This window comes from Octopus sinensis, linkage group LG15, assembly GCF_006345805.1.
Source record: "Octopus sinensis linkage group LG15, ASM634580v1, whole genome shotgun sequence".
Taxonomy (NCBI): domain Eukaryota; kingdom Metazoa; phylum Mollusca; class Cephalopoda; order Octopoda; family Octopodidae; genus Octopus; species Octopus sinensis.
The window spans coordinates 8,994,100-9,011,599 of NC_043011.1; the positions used below are offsets into that span (position 1 = coordinate 8,994,100).

The window sequence follows — 17,500 nt, forward strand, 5'->3', positions numbered from 1 at the left end:
AAACGAGGGAAGAGGATTTCAAAGGGTGGGAAGACTATGGAACATTTAACACAAAGTGATTTGTTTATTTCCCCTTTATTTGGTCTGTGTCCTACCTCTTTCAGCTCCTGCATCTGTCTCTGGGACAACTTCACTCTTTTTGGAGCCTAAAAATAGTTAAAACTGGTCATGATTACTGTGCAAAACAAATTTTTAAAAATTAGTAATAATAATAATAATAATGAAAATAATAATAATAATGATAAATAAATAAATGCGCCCTTTTAAAGCCTGGCCAGGCTCATGGGCCCGGTTTCCCGGTTTCAATGGCGTGTGTGTTCCCCAGCTGGACAGGACGCCAATCCATCGCAGCGTTACTCATTTTTGCCAGCTGAGGGGACTGGAGCAACGTGAAATGAAGTGTTTTGCTCAAGAACACAACGCGTCGCCCGGTCCAGGAATCGAAACCACAATCTTACGATCATGGTGCTGACACCCTAACCACTAAGCCACGCGCCTCCACAGTAATAATAACAATAATAAATAATTGGAACAAAGAGAAAGAAAGCAAGAATTAATTGTGTATGTGACAGGATTAAAAATCGAAGGATAATCTGATTTGCAGGTTATTTTCAGTTGCTTTGATTGCTGCTGCTCGAATTGGTTCCGATCAAATCCAGATGTTGTCTTCAACTCAGAGCTGACCGAAATCACCGGCGAGTTCTGTGATTTCTGTTTTTTGTTCAAGGACCGAACTAAAGAAACAGTTATTAATAAGATAGTGCTCTAGCTATTGACAATAGTACAGGTTTACTGACCCATGGTACCTGTTTGTTATGAGGAGGAACGAGGCAGCGAGAATTAAGAACTGTCTCTAATAGCTATGACATAAGCAAGTTCTTGATCACATGACATCCACATTGTCTTGAGATAAATGTATCCTTTTTTTCTTTCCCTAAAATTAGTTGAAATAGGATATTTTTTTATAACTGCTGTCGAGAGGGATGAGATATAAAAGAAATATAAATGTGTGGCTTCCATGCATGTCCTCTGGGCAGCAGGGAAAAAAATATGAAGATCAGTGACTGCATGGATTAAATATTGAATTTCGTCTGTTCTTCCGAGTCTACAAAAACGAAATTCAAATCTGGTTGCAAAACTTCAGCTGTGTCTATGGCTACAACACCTGAATCTTCTGTAAAAAAGTTCTTGTTTAATCAAGTGAATGGGGTGACTTGCTGTTTAGATTTTAAAACGAAACCTACAAAGTAAAATTCTTCCTTGATCTGAAATGGAAAATAAAAGAGTTAAAATTTATCCTAATTCTTTCTCCGACCAGTCGCTTTTTTCCCCCATTTTTCCTTCGTTTTTTAGCAAATTGTTCCTCTGGTTTTTGTTTTTGTTGGTATTTTGTGTTTACCGACAGTCGTTTGGTGTTTTTGTACTAGTTATATTCGAGAGAAAAAGAACAGCTGATAGGTTCATCATCAATAGCCCTATAATAAACATCAAAACCAGAAATGGTGATGAAACCAGTCATATATTCGGCGAATGTTCTCAGCGGAAGCGAGAATTCTGAGCTAAGAGAACATGGAAATAGAAAAAATATATTAATACTTCACCAACACAAAATATTGGATATTTTAAAGAAAGAAACCTTTTGATGTAAATTAAAGGCGACAATTCTCCAGAATATATTGCCATTAAGTTTAATTAAACACAAGACTTTACATATAATTCAGTAATTGGTAGAAATTAGATATCTTCATCTCTTAACGAGAATAATGCAATATTTTATGTTGGTGGCGATATAAACAAATATAATAATACACTTTATTTTATTCTTTTACTGGGTTCAAGCAATGGACTGCGGCCACGCTGGAGCACTACCTTTAGATATGTTACTCGGTTGTATCGACTCCAGTACTTTGTTATATATTTTATCGATCCCGTCCGTAGTCGATTATTGAAAAGCAAGTCGACCTTGGAGCACACTGAAGTAATTAGGACGGAGGTAAATACCAAAAGGTATTTTCTTTTGTGCTTCGAATATATATGCATATATATGCATGCGCACACACACACACATACACACTCACACACACACCACATTCATACACATGCACCGCGTACACACACATATATACATATATATACATACATACATACATATATATATATATATATATATATACATACGCGCGCACACATACACACATACATACATACATACAATACATTACATACATACATACATACATACATACATACATACATACATACATACATACAATACATACATACATACATACATACATACATACATACATACATACATACATACATGCCTGCATACATGCATATACAGTATATATATATATGGTCCGATTCGATAATCCGGTAAAAGACAAAGAATAAGAAAGCGGTGTTCGTCTCGGATATACTTACCTCTTCAGCCATTGTTGATTCTGGAATATATAATAAAGAAAACAGAGTTTTAAAAATTAAGGTAATTAAATATATAATTTATGAATATTAACATAATTAATATAGTAGAAGTTGAAAATCTAATAATACATAATAACATCGTGATTGAAAAGACAATATTACTCAGTCACTAAATATTATTTAATCATTTCAACAAGTACGGGAGATAACTTAGGACTAGTTTCGGACTTATTAGTCCTCTTCGGTGAAGCATAAACTTCACAGTAAATGGATACGTAATATTGTATGCGTGTAAGTGTGAAAAAGGAGTGTGTGTATTATATATATATATATATAATATATATATATATATATATATATATATATATATGTGTGTGTGTGTTGTGTGTTGTGGTGTGTGGTGTGTGTGTGTGTTGTGTGTGTGTTGTGTGTGTGTGTGATGGTTGATGAAAATGATTGGTGATTAGTTATTTGAACGATTGTATTTGTGGTGCAATCTTTCTTCTATCCTTACTTTGGCCACAATGCCACACTCGCCACAAATCCTGATAGCTGTAAGATCTATGTGGCCCCGCTCCCTCATTATATCTTTCGAATTTAATAACATTTAGGGGTTGCTATTCTCTCCGACAGCAGTGCCATCGCCCTGGGCTGTTCGTATCTGTATCTATCACCCTTGATATACAGTCAACTCTAGGAAGAATCCCTCAGGATTCTCAGATGTAATTTGTTGCTTGAAGAAACCTGGGTGGCCCCATAATCGACCCCCAGTATTTGATTGGTACTTTATTTTTTCGACCTAAGAAGAATTTGAACCCAAAACGTAAAGGGTCGTACATAAGAACCACCGGGAGTTTGTCCAACGCTTGATCAATGCTGCCAATCTACCTTGGTTGTAGTGATACTGAAGGGGTGGGGAGAGGGGTACCAGTGGTTGTTGTTGTTGTTGTGGTGGTGGTGGTGGTGTTCTGAAGAACTCCATCTTCCACCAAAGATGGCTTCGAAAGACAGACTTCCATTGTCTTTGGTCATTTCCCGACTCACCAAACTCTCACCAGTTGTGGTTGTTGTTGTTGTTGTTTAGTATCAGGTCAGACACAAAGATGCTCGAACCATGACTCCGCATACCTAGGACTATATTATCCAATGTAACCTTCTTTTTTAGGACAGCAGGGTGAATTTAGCTGTTATTTCGTTAATATGGCTTTAGGTATATTATGCCTTCATAAAGACGAGATGGTCGAGGCTGGAATGTCTTTGATGAGAAGGTTGCTTGAGCAAACTAACCTGGGGTTAAATAACAACAAAAAAAAACGGCTGCTGTAACTACTACTACTACTACTACTACTAAAGCTGCTACTGCTGCTGCTGCTACTGATGGTGATTATGATTGCTTTTACTAGGTTCACCTACTATAGTAGTGGTAATAGTATAACAGTAGTGGTGATGCTGGTACTCTTGGTGGTAATAGTATATGTCGTAGTAGAAGTACAAATTGTATTGGTAGTATTAGTGATAGTGTTGGTGGTGGTGGGAGCGATGGTGGTGATAACGATGATGATGGTTAGTAGATGTGGCAGTAATACTAGTAGTAGTGGTGGTGGTGGTGGTGGTGGTGGTGGTGGTGCTGGTGAAGATAATTGTAGTGGTGATGGTTAGGAGTAATGGTGGCGGTGCTGTTGTTTGGTGGTGGTGGTGGTGGTGGTTAGATATCGGTGCACCTTTTACGGAGAAAGTGAACAACTGGCGAAGTTTATGGCAAGTACCGCTGGCATGGTGCCACAGTAATTCTAGAAGACAGAGAACGTGTGTTACTGCTGCCCCTGCTGCTACCGTAAGTCTTGGAGAATTTCTCTCTCTCTCTCAACATATGCCAAGCATATTACCACTCACCTCCCCTCCATTTCCTTCACTTATTCTCCTGAATAAGTATCAACCCCTACCTACCCTTCTCCGTCTCTCACTTATTCCACCAAATTCTGGCTGCTGCTATTTCAAGAACAAGTCAAAAGTTTGGGGAATTCTGGGGGTTTTGGTTTTTGTTGTTTTTGCTGAAGAACAGGGTGGTGCATATCTATCTATCAACACCCACACCCATACACACACACACACACACACACACCCATACATACACACACTGTTTTATTTAAAACCTTGTTTGTTTCTGCTAAATACAAGCCATTATTGTTACCAAACTTCAAAACTTCAAAACTGGCATCGAACGCCGTCGGTTCCAGCTGGTTGGTTGAGGCCATTTGAAGCACTGTCATTAAAGAACACTGGACCTAGGCACAAGACATCATGAGTCTCTTGGTCTGCTAGAAATAACAGCCTGATGTCCCTGATATCACATAATCTTTAAAAAGGAAGAACTACTCAATAATCTCGTTATAAATACAGAGTCTGGCCTGCAGATGGGGTGGTCACTGTTGGAACGCCTTTGTTATTAAATCTCGTGGATCAGGATTGATAAATAACTACAAGACCCCTGATCATTTGTCAGGTAACTGTGTTCCCATTTACGTCAGAGGTCCCCTTCCTTACTCTGTATGGCACCGACTTCCATAGCTGGTTGTTCCAAATCTAAATCGTACCCGGGAAACATTTGATCTTTATTATCATGACACTCCGGGCAAAAGAGGAATCCAAGACCTTCATTATCTCTAAACCAATACCTGCTTAAAGACTTGAGCACGCTGGGTACTTTCCCGAAGGGCCGCACGGCTATAGGGCCCATTGCTAAACTGTACATTCTGTGGTTATATACATAGGGGTCCCAGAGCAGTGCTTTGCCCTCTTCACACAGGTCTGTCCTCCAGCCTAGGTGAGCAGGGGATTCGAAACCTTCATTACGTTGACACTGGTTAATATAAGAAGGTGGATTATGGCCTGCGTTGTGCTGCATCTGGCCTGGAAATAGCCTCTGCTTCGCTCTAAGTAAGTGTGTCGGAAGTGTGAGTGTGGGGCGGGGGTTGATTACTTTCATCCAACTGGAAGTGTCAGGTTACGTGTGTGTGTGGGTGTGAGTGGGGTGTAGGTAGAGATAGACATACACACAACTGATTTCATCAGAGAAAAGCTTCAAGAGAGAGGGTGGCCAAGACGGGTAGAAGAAAGCTGGTGAAAGAAAAAGGTGTAAAAACAGAAAGAATGAGAGAGAGAGAGAGAGAGAGAGAGAGAGAGGGAGAATGAGAGAGAGTGTGTGTGTGTGTGTGTTTGAGAGAGGGTGTTAGACAAGATAAAAGAAATCATTAAGAAAAAGGAAAAAGTCGAAAAGAGAGTGAGAGGGGAGAGAGAGGAAACTGAGAGAGAGAGAGAGAGAGAGAGTGAGGAGGAGAGAGGAAGTGAGGTTAGGGGTAAGGTGGAAGGGGAGAGAAGAGAAAGAGAGAGAAATAGAGGTGCAAGAGGAAGTGAATAAGTGCGGTGGGAGGAGGGTACCGAGAGAGAGAGAGAGAGAGAGAGAGAGAGAGAGAGAATGGGGATAGAGTGTGGAGTATGTGTGTAATAAAGAAAATAGGAAAAAAGGAGGGAGAAATAAAGAAAGAAAGAAAGAAAGAGAGAGAGGAAGGGAGGGAAAAGGAATAAGAGAAGAAGGAAAGTGAGAGAGGGGAGAGGGTGGAGTGAGATAATGAAGAGAGGATAAAAATATATTTGATTCTGGTTATGACCAAATTTAGCAGGATTCTGAAGGAATGGAATAGTTCTAGAATCTACCAAAGTGGCGTCGTAAGATAAGGGAATTGGTAAATTAAAGATGGCTTAAGTTAGCTAGGATGTCTATATGTGGCGGACTGTTGTGTTAGAAATAGCAGCCAATATCACTTATTCCTGGTTTAGAAAAGGAAGGACACGTTTTAGATTTAGTTTTATTTGCTGCATGCGAATTAAAGATGGTATGGTCCCACGTTACACCTAATCCCAAACACTCATGATCAAAGGCATTCCAGCCATGTCCATCCTGTCATTTCTTATAGGAAAAGAATCCAGGACGATATTATCCCACGTGACCTTATATAATGTAGTAAAGTGTAAGCTGAGGGAGATTTGACTGTCATTTCTAGCCGGTCGGTCGACCACATAGAGGATCCCTCATTGACTCATAATTATCTTATTTGACTTGTCGTTGTTGTTGTAGCTGTTGATTAACCCCAGGTCAGCTCTGATCGAGCAAGATTTCAGTGATCAAAAGCGTTCCAGTCCCGACATCCACCTCTGCTTTTTTATACATCTACGACTACAATATCCAGTGTATCCATCTTTTGCAAAACGGTAATTTGGCTGCTGCTTCTAACAAGATCTAGTGTTCCATATTCATAGAAGGTAGTGCGAGTTGGCAGGAACGGTAACATACAGAACTCAGTCCGTCAAACAGTTTAAACCTCTTGAATCTAAGTTCGAATCTTACTGGGATCTCATTTCTTTTATGTATTTTTCTGGCGGACGATGATTCAAATAGTACCAGTAATACGCTGGGATTGACAATATAAAAAAAAGATATCCACTTTAAACCTTGCTGTTGTTATTGTTTAACCCTCGGTCCTTCCAGATAAAGCTGATCAAGGATCAAAGTCATCCTAGTAGACGAGAGTGTGTGTGGGTTTGAGAAATATTTGGCTATTATTCCTAACTGATCAAGCAACCGGTTAACAGGCTCTCTTAATGACTCTATCAATGTTTCTAATCATGGCTCTTCTTGTTTTATTGTGGGGCAAGATGTCGAACTACATACGTTTGAAATTTTGTGAGGGAGATTTGGCTGCTATGTTTAAGAATTTCACTTCGATCTTCGTCGAGAATTTCAAGATATTTAATATGTTGTTGGTATTTTTGTTGTCGTCATTGCCTTTATATAAAAACGTTTGGGTCTTTACAAGTGAGAACGATGGGACTCAATGATGTAAAGCAGAGCCCATATTTTTTAATAGCTGAGTATATTATAAGAGTTACTGAGGAATCTAGAGTTTCGTGCAAATACATTCCTCAAGCACAAAGTGCAAAGTAGTTTACAACGAAATTCTAGTTAATTGCGTTACTAATATAATATTGTAAGCGCGTGCTTGTGTTTGTGACCCCTTCGGTCATGAATGACCATGGGATTGCACCTAGAAAGTTACCCTCCGAGGCACAAATCTGGGCAAGGTTGTTTAAGGAAGACCAACGATTCCCTTTAGGGGCCGAAGTACAACCATCCACTGCAAATTTAGCTGTTAATTTTTGATAGTAATGAGCTCATTGTACTCCGGGTTCAGACGCACTACACCCCATCTGAACAAGGTAAAAGAGGGGACAGAAAGCAGTAGTAAGTCTAGTAAAAAAAGACAGGCATGATTCCTAAAAGTTCAAGCATAATACATAGAATAAAGCACCAAAAGAGGGAAAATTGGACATGAAAGAACCATAAGAGAGGTTTTTAAGACACTCAGCTCTAAAATCTCAAATATAGAATGCAGTATCGGAAAAATAACACCATTCCATATTAATTTAAAGTGACGGTTTCAAACCCTCATATTTCATATACGAATTGGACATATTAAATTCAATACCAAATATAATTATTTTGGATTAATTACGGATAATATATTAGTGTGATTCCAAATTTTGAAACTGTAGGCTGAACCTAGATCACAGACCATTCTATTAAAACAATATTTTTTTTTTATTAACAACCTGTAGGCATACGGTATTTCGTTATGCCACCATAATATACTACAGAGTATAATAAACGTTTTTATCAGTCAACACCGTGTACTTCTGTGTTAGCAGTGCGCTTAAAATCTGTAGAAATGACCTTAACACATATATTCTTTTAAATCTCTTCTTTTTTTTTTAATATTTCTGTAATGAGGAAAAATAAAGCCCTTCTCTGTTTTAAGGATTTCTGATTCTTGGGGTGAGGAGGGAGGTATCCTTAAACCGAATACCTGGCCTCGTTTGCTTGCAACAGAGTGGACTCTGCTAAAGGTAAACTAGGTGTTATGTTGTGGTATTTAATCGAGCGACAGATTAATTCTTCTCCCCAAAAGTCTGCAATCAATATTTTTCATTCGATATTTAATCTCGAACATTTTAAGCCGAGCCTGTATCCATTTTGAATTTCAAGATCAACACGTAACACTGATTGACAAACTGGGTCAGATTTAAAACCATTGGTCTTATAATTGGATCAAACAAGTTAAAAGCTCAACAAATGAAAGACCTTCTGACGCACTTTAAAACCCTCAAATTTTCAAAATCTCTTCATCCTAGACATTAAATATGTAACACACTTTCACAATGTCCCGTCCTTTCACACACATTTAACGTTACGCTTTCAAACTCAATCTTGCTTCATTCATAAATTTCAAAAATGAAACTTGTCATCAAATTCTAGAAAACTGGATGGACAAAGTAGGTTTCAAGTTCAATACCAAATAACTCAAAGACTAAACATCGATGATGAAATATAATTTAGACATTTGGTACCCCAACCCATGCAACTGTTTGCTGTACAACTCAAGGTCAATGATCAAATTGCTATCGTATATTTCAATAATTAATTCTTGTGTAATTTTTTTCCTAATTATGTACCTGCACGGGTATTTATATTTTAACACTCATCATAAATTTAAATTCACTTTTATCTTATTTATAGTGTGCATGTATATATTATATATATATATATATATTATATATATATATATATATGTATGTAGTATGTATATACATATACATATATATTTGATTACACCTGCGTTAAACTCCATTTATTTATTCACATATATATATATATATCAGCCTTCCTTCCGATCATCTTCAATGCAATGCTAGAGAATGACCAAACAAGGAGAAGAGCTGATAGTGAAGCAGAAAGAACACACACACACACACACACACACACACACACACACACACACACACACACGCGCGCACGCACGCACATACACACGCATGCATATCAAAGTGTAGGGCTGCTGGAGAAGAGCACCATTTGGTATAGCTATCGCATTACATAAGGCAGTAAGGTAGCACCATGTTTACCAAATACCAAATAACTGGTGAGGCTGGATACTTTTACAAGTATTTCATCGCTCCATATTGTAATCGTTGCTGATGTGTGTGTGTGAGAGAGAGAGAGAGAGAAAGGAGGGAGAGACGTTTACATACACATATACGCATATATACATATATACACACATATATATGTGTGTGTGTATATGTATGTATATGCGTGTATATCTGTGTTTATGTGTATGTGTGTAATATATATATATATATCTAAGCATACATATATACATACATATATATATTATACATGCATACATACATACATACTATATATATATATATATAATATATATATATATATATATATATATATTATATATATATATATACATACATACATACATACATACATAGGTATATTTAAGATATATACGTATACATAAACACATACACATTATAGATATACACACACACATACACAGAATGTGTGTGTATATATACTATTTATTTTGTTTTATTTATTATTATCATTTGATTTTATAATAAATTTTGTTTAATTTTAAAATTTTGTTTATTATATTTGTTTATTATATAAATTTTGTTAATTATATATTTAAATTATCAAAATTTATATATTTCAATTTTTGATAACAGATTTTTTTTCGGCGACAAAACATTTGTTGAAAATTAATTTCGACTGCGCAAAATAAAACCTGGTCAGAAAATCACAGGAAAAGATCCTCTCATTGGTCAGTTTCACACTGAGATCTTTCACAATACAGCTTTAGGCTTATATGACAGAGGTAATACCTCTGCTTCCAGAATAATCTCTGGTGTAGTAAAAGTCAGAAAGCAAAGTCTGCTATTGACTGACCTGAAAGTTCCAGATAAGCTCATAAGAGAACGTCTTAAATTCCATTTTAGCCAGAACGCCATAAACGGTGGCACCAATATACATACGAATATATAGATGGCACTGCAGACACGTCTGTGACTGCACTTAACATATTTGGTAGAACCTAAGGGGGAATCTCTATTTGGTCGTTCGACCTGCTAAAAATAACAACCGAATCTTCTTCTCATCATAGATTTAAAATAAGGACAAATCAAATGATGTAATTTGGGGGAAGGTACACAATATCTAAGAAAGAAAATGTTGTGATCGTCATGGCTGGAACGGTTTTGATCATAGGTTTGTTCAGTCACGGCTGATCTGGGTCAACAACGACCCCAACAATAGGGCCACTCCTTATTTGGTGAAATTCGTTTATAAACTCTGTCATATCTGTAACTCTCTACATTGGTGTCTCGAGTTGCTTTATTGCCTAAACATAAGGAGTACCTGTTGTAAGAAATAGACGCATCTGATTGAGGATCCGTTATGAAAATCAATATTAGGGGTCAATATGATCGATTATATCCTCCCACAGAAGGTGGTGTCCTTGCATTGTCCGATAGTCTGATGACTGAATCAAACAAGAGAAAGAATCTATGTCTGTACGTACACACACACACACACACACACACATTATTATTATTATTATTATTATTATTATTATTATTATTATTATTATTGTTATATCAATAGCAGTCTACGAGTACTGAAGCTTAATAAAACTGACAATCTAAGAGTACGATGCCCCAGCATGGCCGTCGTAATATAATAAAAGAATGTAAGATTTGTGTCTTTCTAAAGACCATTTACTGCCTCAGGGAAACGAAACGGTAACAAGTGGGAATCGAAACTAGATCCCAAGCCATTTAGTTTAGTGGAACTACCGTAAGGGTGACAACAGACCGTATTATTGCAAAAGTGAAGCTAAAATCATTTCTTTCCTGTAGAACAGTCGGTAAGGAGCCGTACAAGGTGTTCTATTTATTATATCTACTTCGATACATCGCCGTTCAAACTTTCAATCCCGATTAAGTCCAATTAAGGTTTCGCCCTTCCCAAGTCCGTAAAATAGGTTACGTTAGCTATCATGTAACGAGGACCTTAAAGATTAGTAAGACATGTTAATCAACTTGCTATTTTAATGGGTTCAGTGAAGGTACCATTGTTTAACTGAATGAGCTGTTTATTTGGTTTATATACCCAGGTGGGGTACGATTTAGTAAGGGTACTTTTATATAAGGTTTCATGTTCGTTGGGGCTTATGCATTGATCCCAAAGCTCCTAACACCAATCAAAAGCCACCCCAGGGTACTTTTATTTTCTCTTGAACTTCTACATAATGCCCCAACAATCCAATAGAATCGCTACACATTGTTTAATTAATTCTCGTGTACCAAATAAGGTCAACCAAAGAACTGATTCTTTTGTTTGTTTTGGATTTTTATGCAGTGACAGTTGCATTCACCTGCTACTGCACATAGATGTTTGACAAAAGAAACGTTTGGAATAAAGACCCTTACTCTTAATTTCTTTATATCTAACGGGTGTCAATGACAGAAACAGGTGATTACCAGATTAAAAAGGTTTAGAGTATTTTGTCTAGGTTCCATTAGACTTGTCAAGGAATTTAACTGAACAGAGATCGATAAATACCAGGGTTGGTTCAATCAACTTATCCCTCCTTCGTCAAGTTTTTCTTTGAAAAGATTTATTGAAATATTCAGTCTTCAATCCCATAACTCAGTTCTTAGTTATTCTATTTTAATGTTTTGCGAGAAAAGGTATGAGAGGAGGAGTTAAGGGTCACAGGATGAAGTTCAAAGGCGAGAAGTCCCCTAGGGTCCTATTAAGTTAAACTAACCCTACCAGGGTTACCTGTTAACCCAGTCTAAACTTTATGTCACGTGTTGAGAACAATGAAATACAGAGCTGCTACTGCTGCTGCTACTGCTGCTGCTACTGTGGTTGCTGCTGTTGTTTAGCCCTCGGTCAGCCGTGGTTAAACAGATCAGAGCAACACTGGTTAAACAAACAAAACTGATTTAATAGTTTCCAGTCACGTCTTTATTTTTCAAACTCATTGTCTCCACCTACCCCGCCCCCAAACCATTTTAGAATGTGATACGAAGGATAATCGACTGTTGTTTCTAGCAGGCCGTGCGACCGTATAAAGGCACGAGGGTGAGAGAAGGGAGGTTCCGAGCGAACTTCTGAATGTTCTGGCAGGAAACAGAATGGAGTCGATTAATCAGCATAAATTAGAATTAGCTTAAATATTAAAGGGTCGCAAGAAAGATAGTGGGGTAAGTGGAGGGGGGGCGTGTGTGCACATATATGGGTTTTGTGTGTGTGTGTGTTTGTACATATATATGAGCATAAAGGCTATATTAGTTGAAACGGTTGACAACTCTCATTCGCAACGTATTTTTTTCTGGCAGTAATTTTTTTGAATATTAAAAGTTTCCACCCTGAAATACTACCCCTGCCCCCCCTACCCCTGCACTACATAAATTCCAGGTACAGAAATGACAGGACAACGTGGAGAAGCAGAATATTTACACCTGGGAATATGGTTACAAACGAATCCAAAAGACTAAGTCTTCGATAACACAGTGCTTAAAACGATGATTATGATGAGGTGAGGGAGGGAGAAGAGGAAGAAGAGGTTTTACATCGCTCTCAGTGCCACATATTTTGAGGGTGGGGTTCATTGTCTTGGTAAACGAAAGAAGAGGAATTTAAATTCAGAAGATAAAGGCATGTAACTGAACACCATAAGATGTTTTGTCCGGTACTCTAGGTTTCCTGTCATCCAACACCATGAAATAATTATTATACTATTAATTATTGTAATTAATTAATTATATTAATAATCATGTTATTAGTTTCTAACATTAACTAATAATTCTATTTACCCTAAATAACAATTTCTAAAATAATGATCACTGTAAATATGAAATGGGTGATTTGAGGAAAATTTAGCTGTTAGTTCTAGCAGGTAAAGATCTACATAGGGACATCTTCACATGAAGATTCAGCTGCGATAAGTACAAATCTAGAAAGCCCAGTGCAGGGCAATACTTTGAGCTATCTTTCCTGCTTCTCATTTCAAAATGACATACCCCCGCGTTGAATGAAGGAATGAATGAATACCCGGGTACAAACTGTTACGAGAGAGAGAGAGAGAGAGAGGAGAGAGAGAGAAAGAAAACGTGTGTGTGCGTGTGTGTTGAAGAGAAACTAAAGTCTACATGCATGTAAAGAATCGAATATATTTTTGTTTGCCTTTGCGACACAATACACATGCATATGCGTGCGCGCGCGTTTATATATAATATATATATAGTATATATATATATATATAATATATATATATATATATATATATTATATTATATATGTATGTATATATATGTATGCATGTATGTATGTAGTTATATATATATATATATTATATATATATATATAATATATATATATATATACATACATATTATATATATATAATATAACATACATATATATATATATATATATATACAGAACATTATATATATATATATATATATATTATATACTATATATAATATATATATATATATATATATATATATGTATATATATATATATATATATATATATATATATATATCTATATAGACATATATATATATAGTATATATATATATTATATATATATATTATATATGTATTATATATATATATAGAGAGAGAGAGATAAATGTATGTATTTATATTATAGTAAAAATTCATTACTTTTCCATATCTCTTTGTCGCTTTATGCATACATGCATATGTATAAATGTATATAGATATGGTGTGTGTGTGTGTGTTTATCTATATGTGTGTGTGTGTGTTATATATTATATATACATATATATTATACATACCCATACACACATATATAATATATAATATAATGAAATTATCGTATACAGTGCTCAGGTGCACCACGTATATATGTATGTATTGAAAATTAAGAGGAAGATATTAAGATTTATTTTAAAAAAGCTAATAGAAACTAAGAAAAAAATTATACTAAAATGAAATAAATGAAGAATAGAAAAGAAAACGAGAATAAAAGACTGGGAGAATAGAAGAATGAAAGAATGAAGTACTTCTTGATCCGTGTTCGTTAGTGTAAACGTATATATATATATATTGTTGCTCTTACCTTAGGTTGAATGTACAACGAAGAGAAGGAGAATAAAAAGTTCCAAAGTCTGGAATAAAGCTACAGACAACCAGCAAATCTGACGACTAGCAAGTCAACTCAACTTCTAGAGAGCTGGGTGTCGGGTAGGAGAGTCATTTATTCGACAGACCACGCCCACCGTGACGTCATCGCCCTCACCACCATATCAGGAAAGGTGGAATGGGCAAAAGAACCGTTTCCCCACCTACCACCCACCTACCCATCATCTCACCTTCCTACCTACCTACCTACCTACCTACCTATCTACTTAGCTACCCGACAGAAGTACCTGCCTATCTTACTACTCTACTACCCGTATGTTCGTACCTGCAGCCATCCCGTAGCAGAACTGTTCAACACCAACCGGTACCTTGGGTTGGGAAAGAAAGAAGTAAATGTGGCTAAAGGGTGGGGGGGGGCATGATGGTGATGATGATGATGGTGGTGGTAGTGGAGATGCTGGTGGTAGTAACTGGTGGAGATGGTAGCTGTTGTTGTTGTTGTTGTTCGTGGTGGTGGTGGTGGTGGTGGCGGTGGTTCGTTGCGAATACAATATTGATACATGGATGCTGATGAAAATGGTAGTGGTGGTAGTGGTGGTGGTTGTGGTGGTGGTGGTGGGGAGGCAGAGCTGCTTGTGGTGGTGGTGGTGAAAGTAATATTGGTGGTAGTGAGAGTAGTAGTGATGGTAGTGATAGTTGCACTAGAGGCGGTGATGGTCATAGTTGGATGTGTGTGTGTGTGTGTGTGTGTAAGGAAAGCTTGGTATCAGTTTTCACGTCTACCTTACTTTATTTTCTTCATTCTAAACATGTGTTTGGGATGAGAAAGATCTATGAGGTTTCGATTTCACTCACATACTTATGGATAGATGTGTGTGTAGCACGCACACACACATACACACCACATATGCATACATACAAAAATATATTATATAATATATATATTGTGTGTGATATATATAATATATATATATATATATATATATATATATTATATATATATAATATATCTATATATATATATATATATATATATATATATATATTCATATATGTAATCAGAATAGACTTAAGTACATATATGCACACAACACACACACACACACACACACATATATGTATGTGTGTGTGGGTGTGTGTGGTGTGTGTGTGTTCATAGATAATTCATAAGCAACAGCACAGCATATACACACATGAATATGAGTCTATATTTATATATATCTATATACATATGCATATATATCTACCCCGCCCCATATATATATATATATATGGGAAGAGAGAGAGAGAGAGACAGAGAGACAGAGAGACAGAGAGAGAGAGAGAGAGAGAGACTCATACACAAACATGTGTGTGCGTATGTGTGTGTATCTGCAATTATCACTCAGCCTCAAAGCATCTTTTGTCTTCATCTCCTTATCCTCTCTAATCGTCTCGAGATCATCCTCACACGGCCCCCACCCCAACCAGTATCCAACCTCTTCCTTCCTTCCACTGAGAGAAGCCATTTATAAATTATTCCTAGCAGTTTTGCTCAAATGATGGAGAATCTGCCCCGGAGTAAGGACGACCCTCGAACCACCGGCGATTCCCGTAGGGAGAAACATAGTTCCTCTATTTTGTGGTATATTAATCTGCCGCAATCTAAATAAACCTAGCAAACCCACTCAATCTACAATTATCATATCATAAATTTATATAGTTTTATTACTCCAAACCACCACGAGGTATGTATATCACACATCCACCCTCCTACATAGGGTTTCGTGTTGGACCTTTTGGCTTGAATCAGTTCTTAGCTAAGGAACAACTTCAGTCTTGTGGTCATTCAGTTTCAAGGCGAATTTTGTGGATGGATCGTCAAAAGCATCCACCAAGCTCTCTATGTCCTCCGTACCATAACAGACAACGCTACAATCGTCATGAGACATCCCTATCTCCACCTCTCTCTCTCTCTCTCTCTCTCTCTCTTACTCCCCTCTATCTCCCCCTCTCTCTCTCTTTGACATGTATGGTCTTGGTTTTAGTCTTGAAGTACACCATGAACAGATCTTGTCTTGTTCCAAACAGACAAAATCTGACGCTAAACTTGTTGCATGGAATCGAGGTGAATGTCTTCCCGGTTATTGGCGCAATCACACATCCTTCTTCTTCGACTACCATTACATCATCAAACTGCGAAAGCTGGGCTTTCATTCTGTCACCTCATCCATCATTCAAGTTTTTAGCAGTTTCTAATTTACATATGACCTTTTTCCAGCTATTCAAACTTCCTGAGTTTCTGTTACCTGAGACCTGACCGTTGTACAATGGCGAATGACTTCATGAAGCCAAGAAGTCAAGTATTTCTCGTTTAACCTCGTACATTGTCGAGCTGCTTCTTTTCACACCATTGAACCTTCATCTTGCAACTATACCGAGGAAGTCTCTAAATTTAGCTGAGCTTGGTCGAATGTTGGAAGTTCGGAGAGATTTCTATCCAGCTTAGTTGTGTTGTCCCCAACAGAAAAACAAGGACCGAACCCTTACAAACAAACACGTCTTAATGTTGCCATGCAGGCCCAACATAGTTTTAACCGTGTCATACTAATGTGAACGAGATCACTCTGGCCTGCAAACTGTCTTGATTTTCTTGTTGTGCTTCCCATGATTCCAGAGCCTTACCAATATCTCATTCCTCAATGACTTAACATTTCTATCTGTCATTCTTTGTTGCCTTTTAGATGAGTTTGGGATTTCTAATTCTCTTTCATTCAGAGATTATTGGGAAGACTGTCTTCGGTCGAAATATTTGGTGGTCTGTAGATGTCCCCTCCATCTTATTAAGACATGAGGTGTGTACATCCCTTCTGGCCTAATGCCTACTTGTGATGGGCCTAGAAAATGCCAATATTTCGAATGCAGATGCATTCAGGTCACCGTTCTTCCTTAGATTCCCACGATGATTTTGGTAATGTTAATGCAATATTCGAAAAA

General features: G+C 37.1%; 1 protein-coding gene across 2 annotated transcripts in view; it reads right to left on the reverse strand.

Annotated features, from left to right (window-relative positions):
* The window catches only part of LOC115219731 (myosin regulatory light chain LC-2, mantle muscle), a 30,574-nt gene extending 15,926 nt beyond the window's left edge, over positions 1-14,648 (reverse strand). Inside the window, exons 1-3 of one of the 2 annotated variants that reach the window (XM_029789954.2) lie at positions 14,502-14,648; positions 2,428-2,447; positions 96-146 (exon numbers count right to left, since the gene is read on the reverse strand). In XM_029789954.2, coding sequence (XP_029645814.1) covers positions 96-146; positions 2,428-2,439 — 63 coding nt within the window. In that variant the 5' untranslated portion in view covers positions 2,440-2,447; positions 14,502-14,648. The remainder of the gene's footprint in view (positions 1-95; positions 147-2,427; positions 2,448-14,501) is intronic. The other variant, XM_029789953.2, reaches the window with a different exon arrangement.
* Between the last annotated feature and the right edge of the window lie 2,852 nt (positions 14,649-17,500).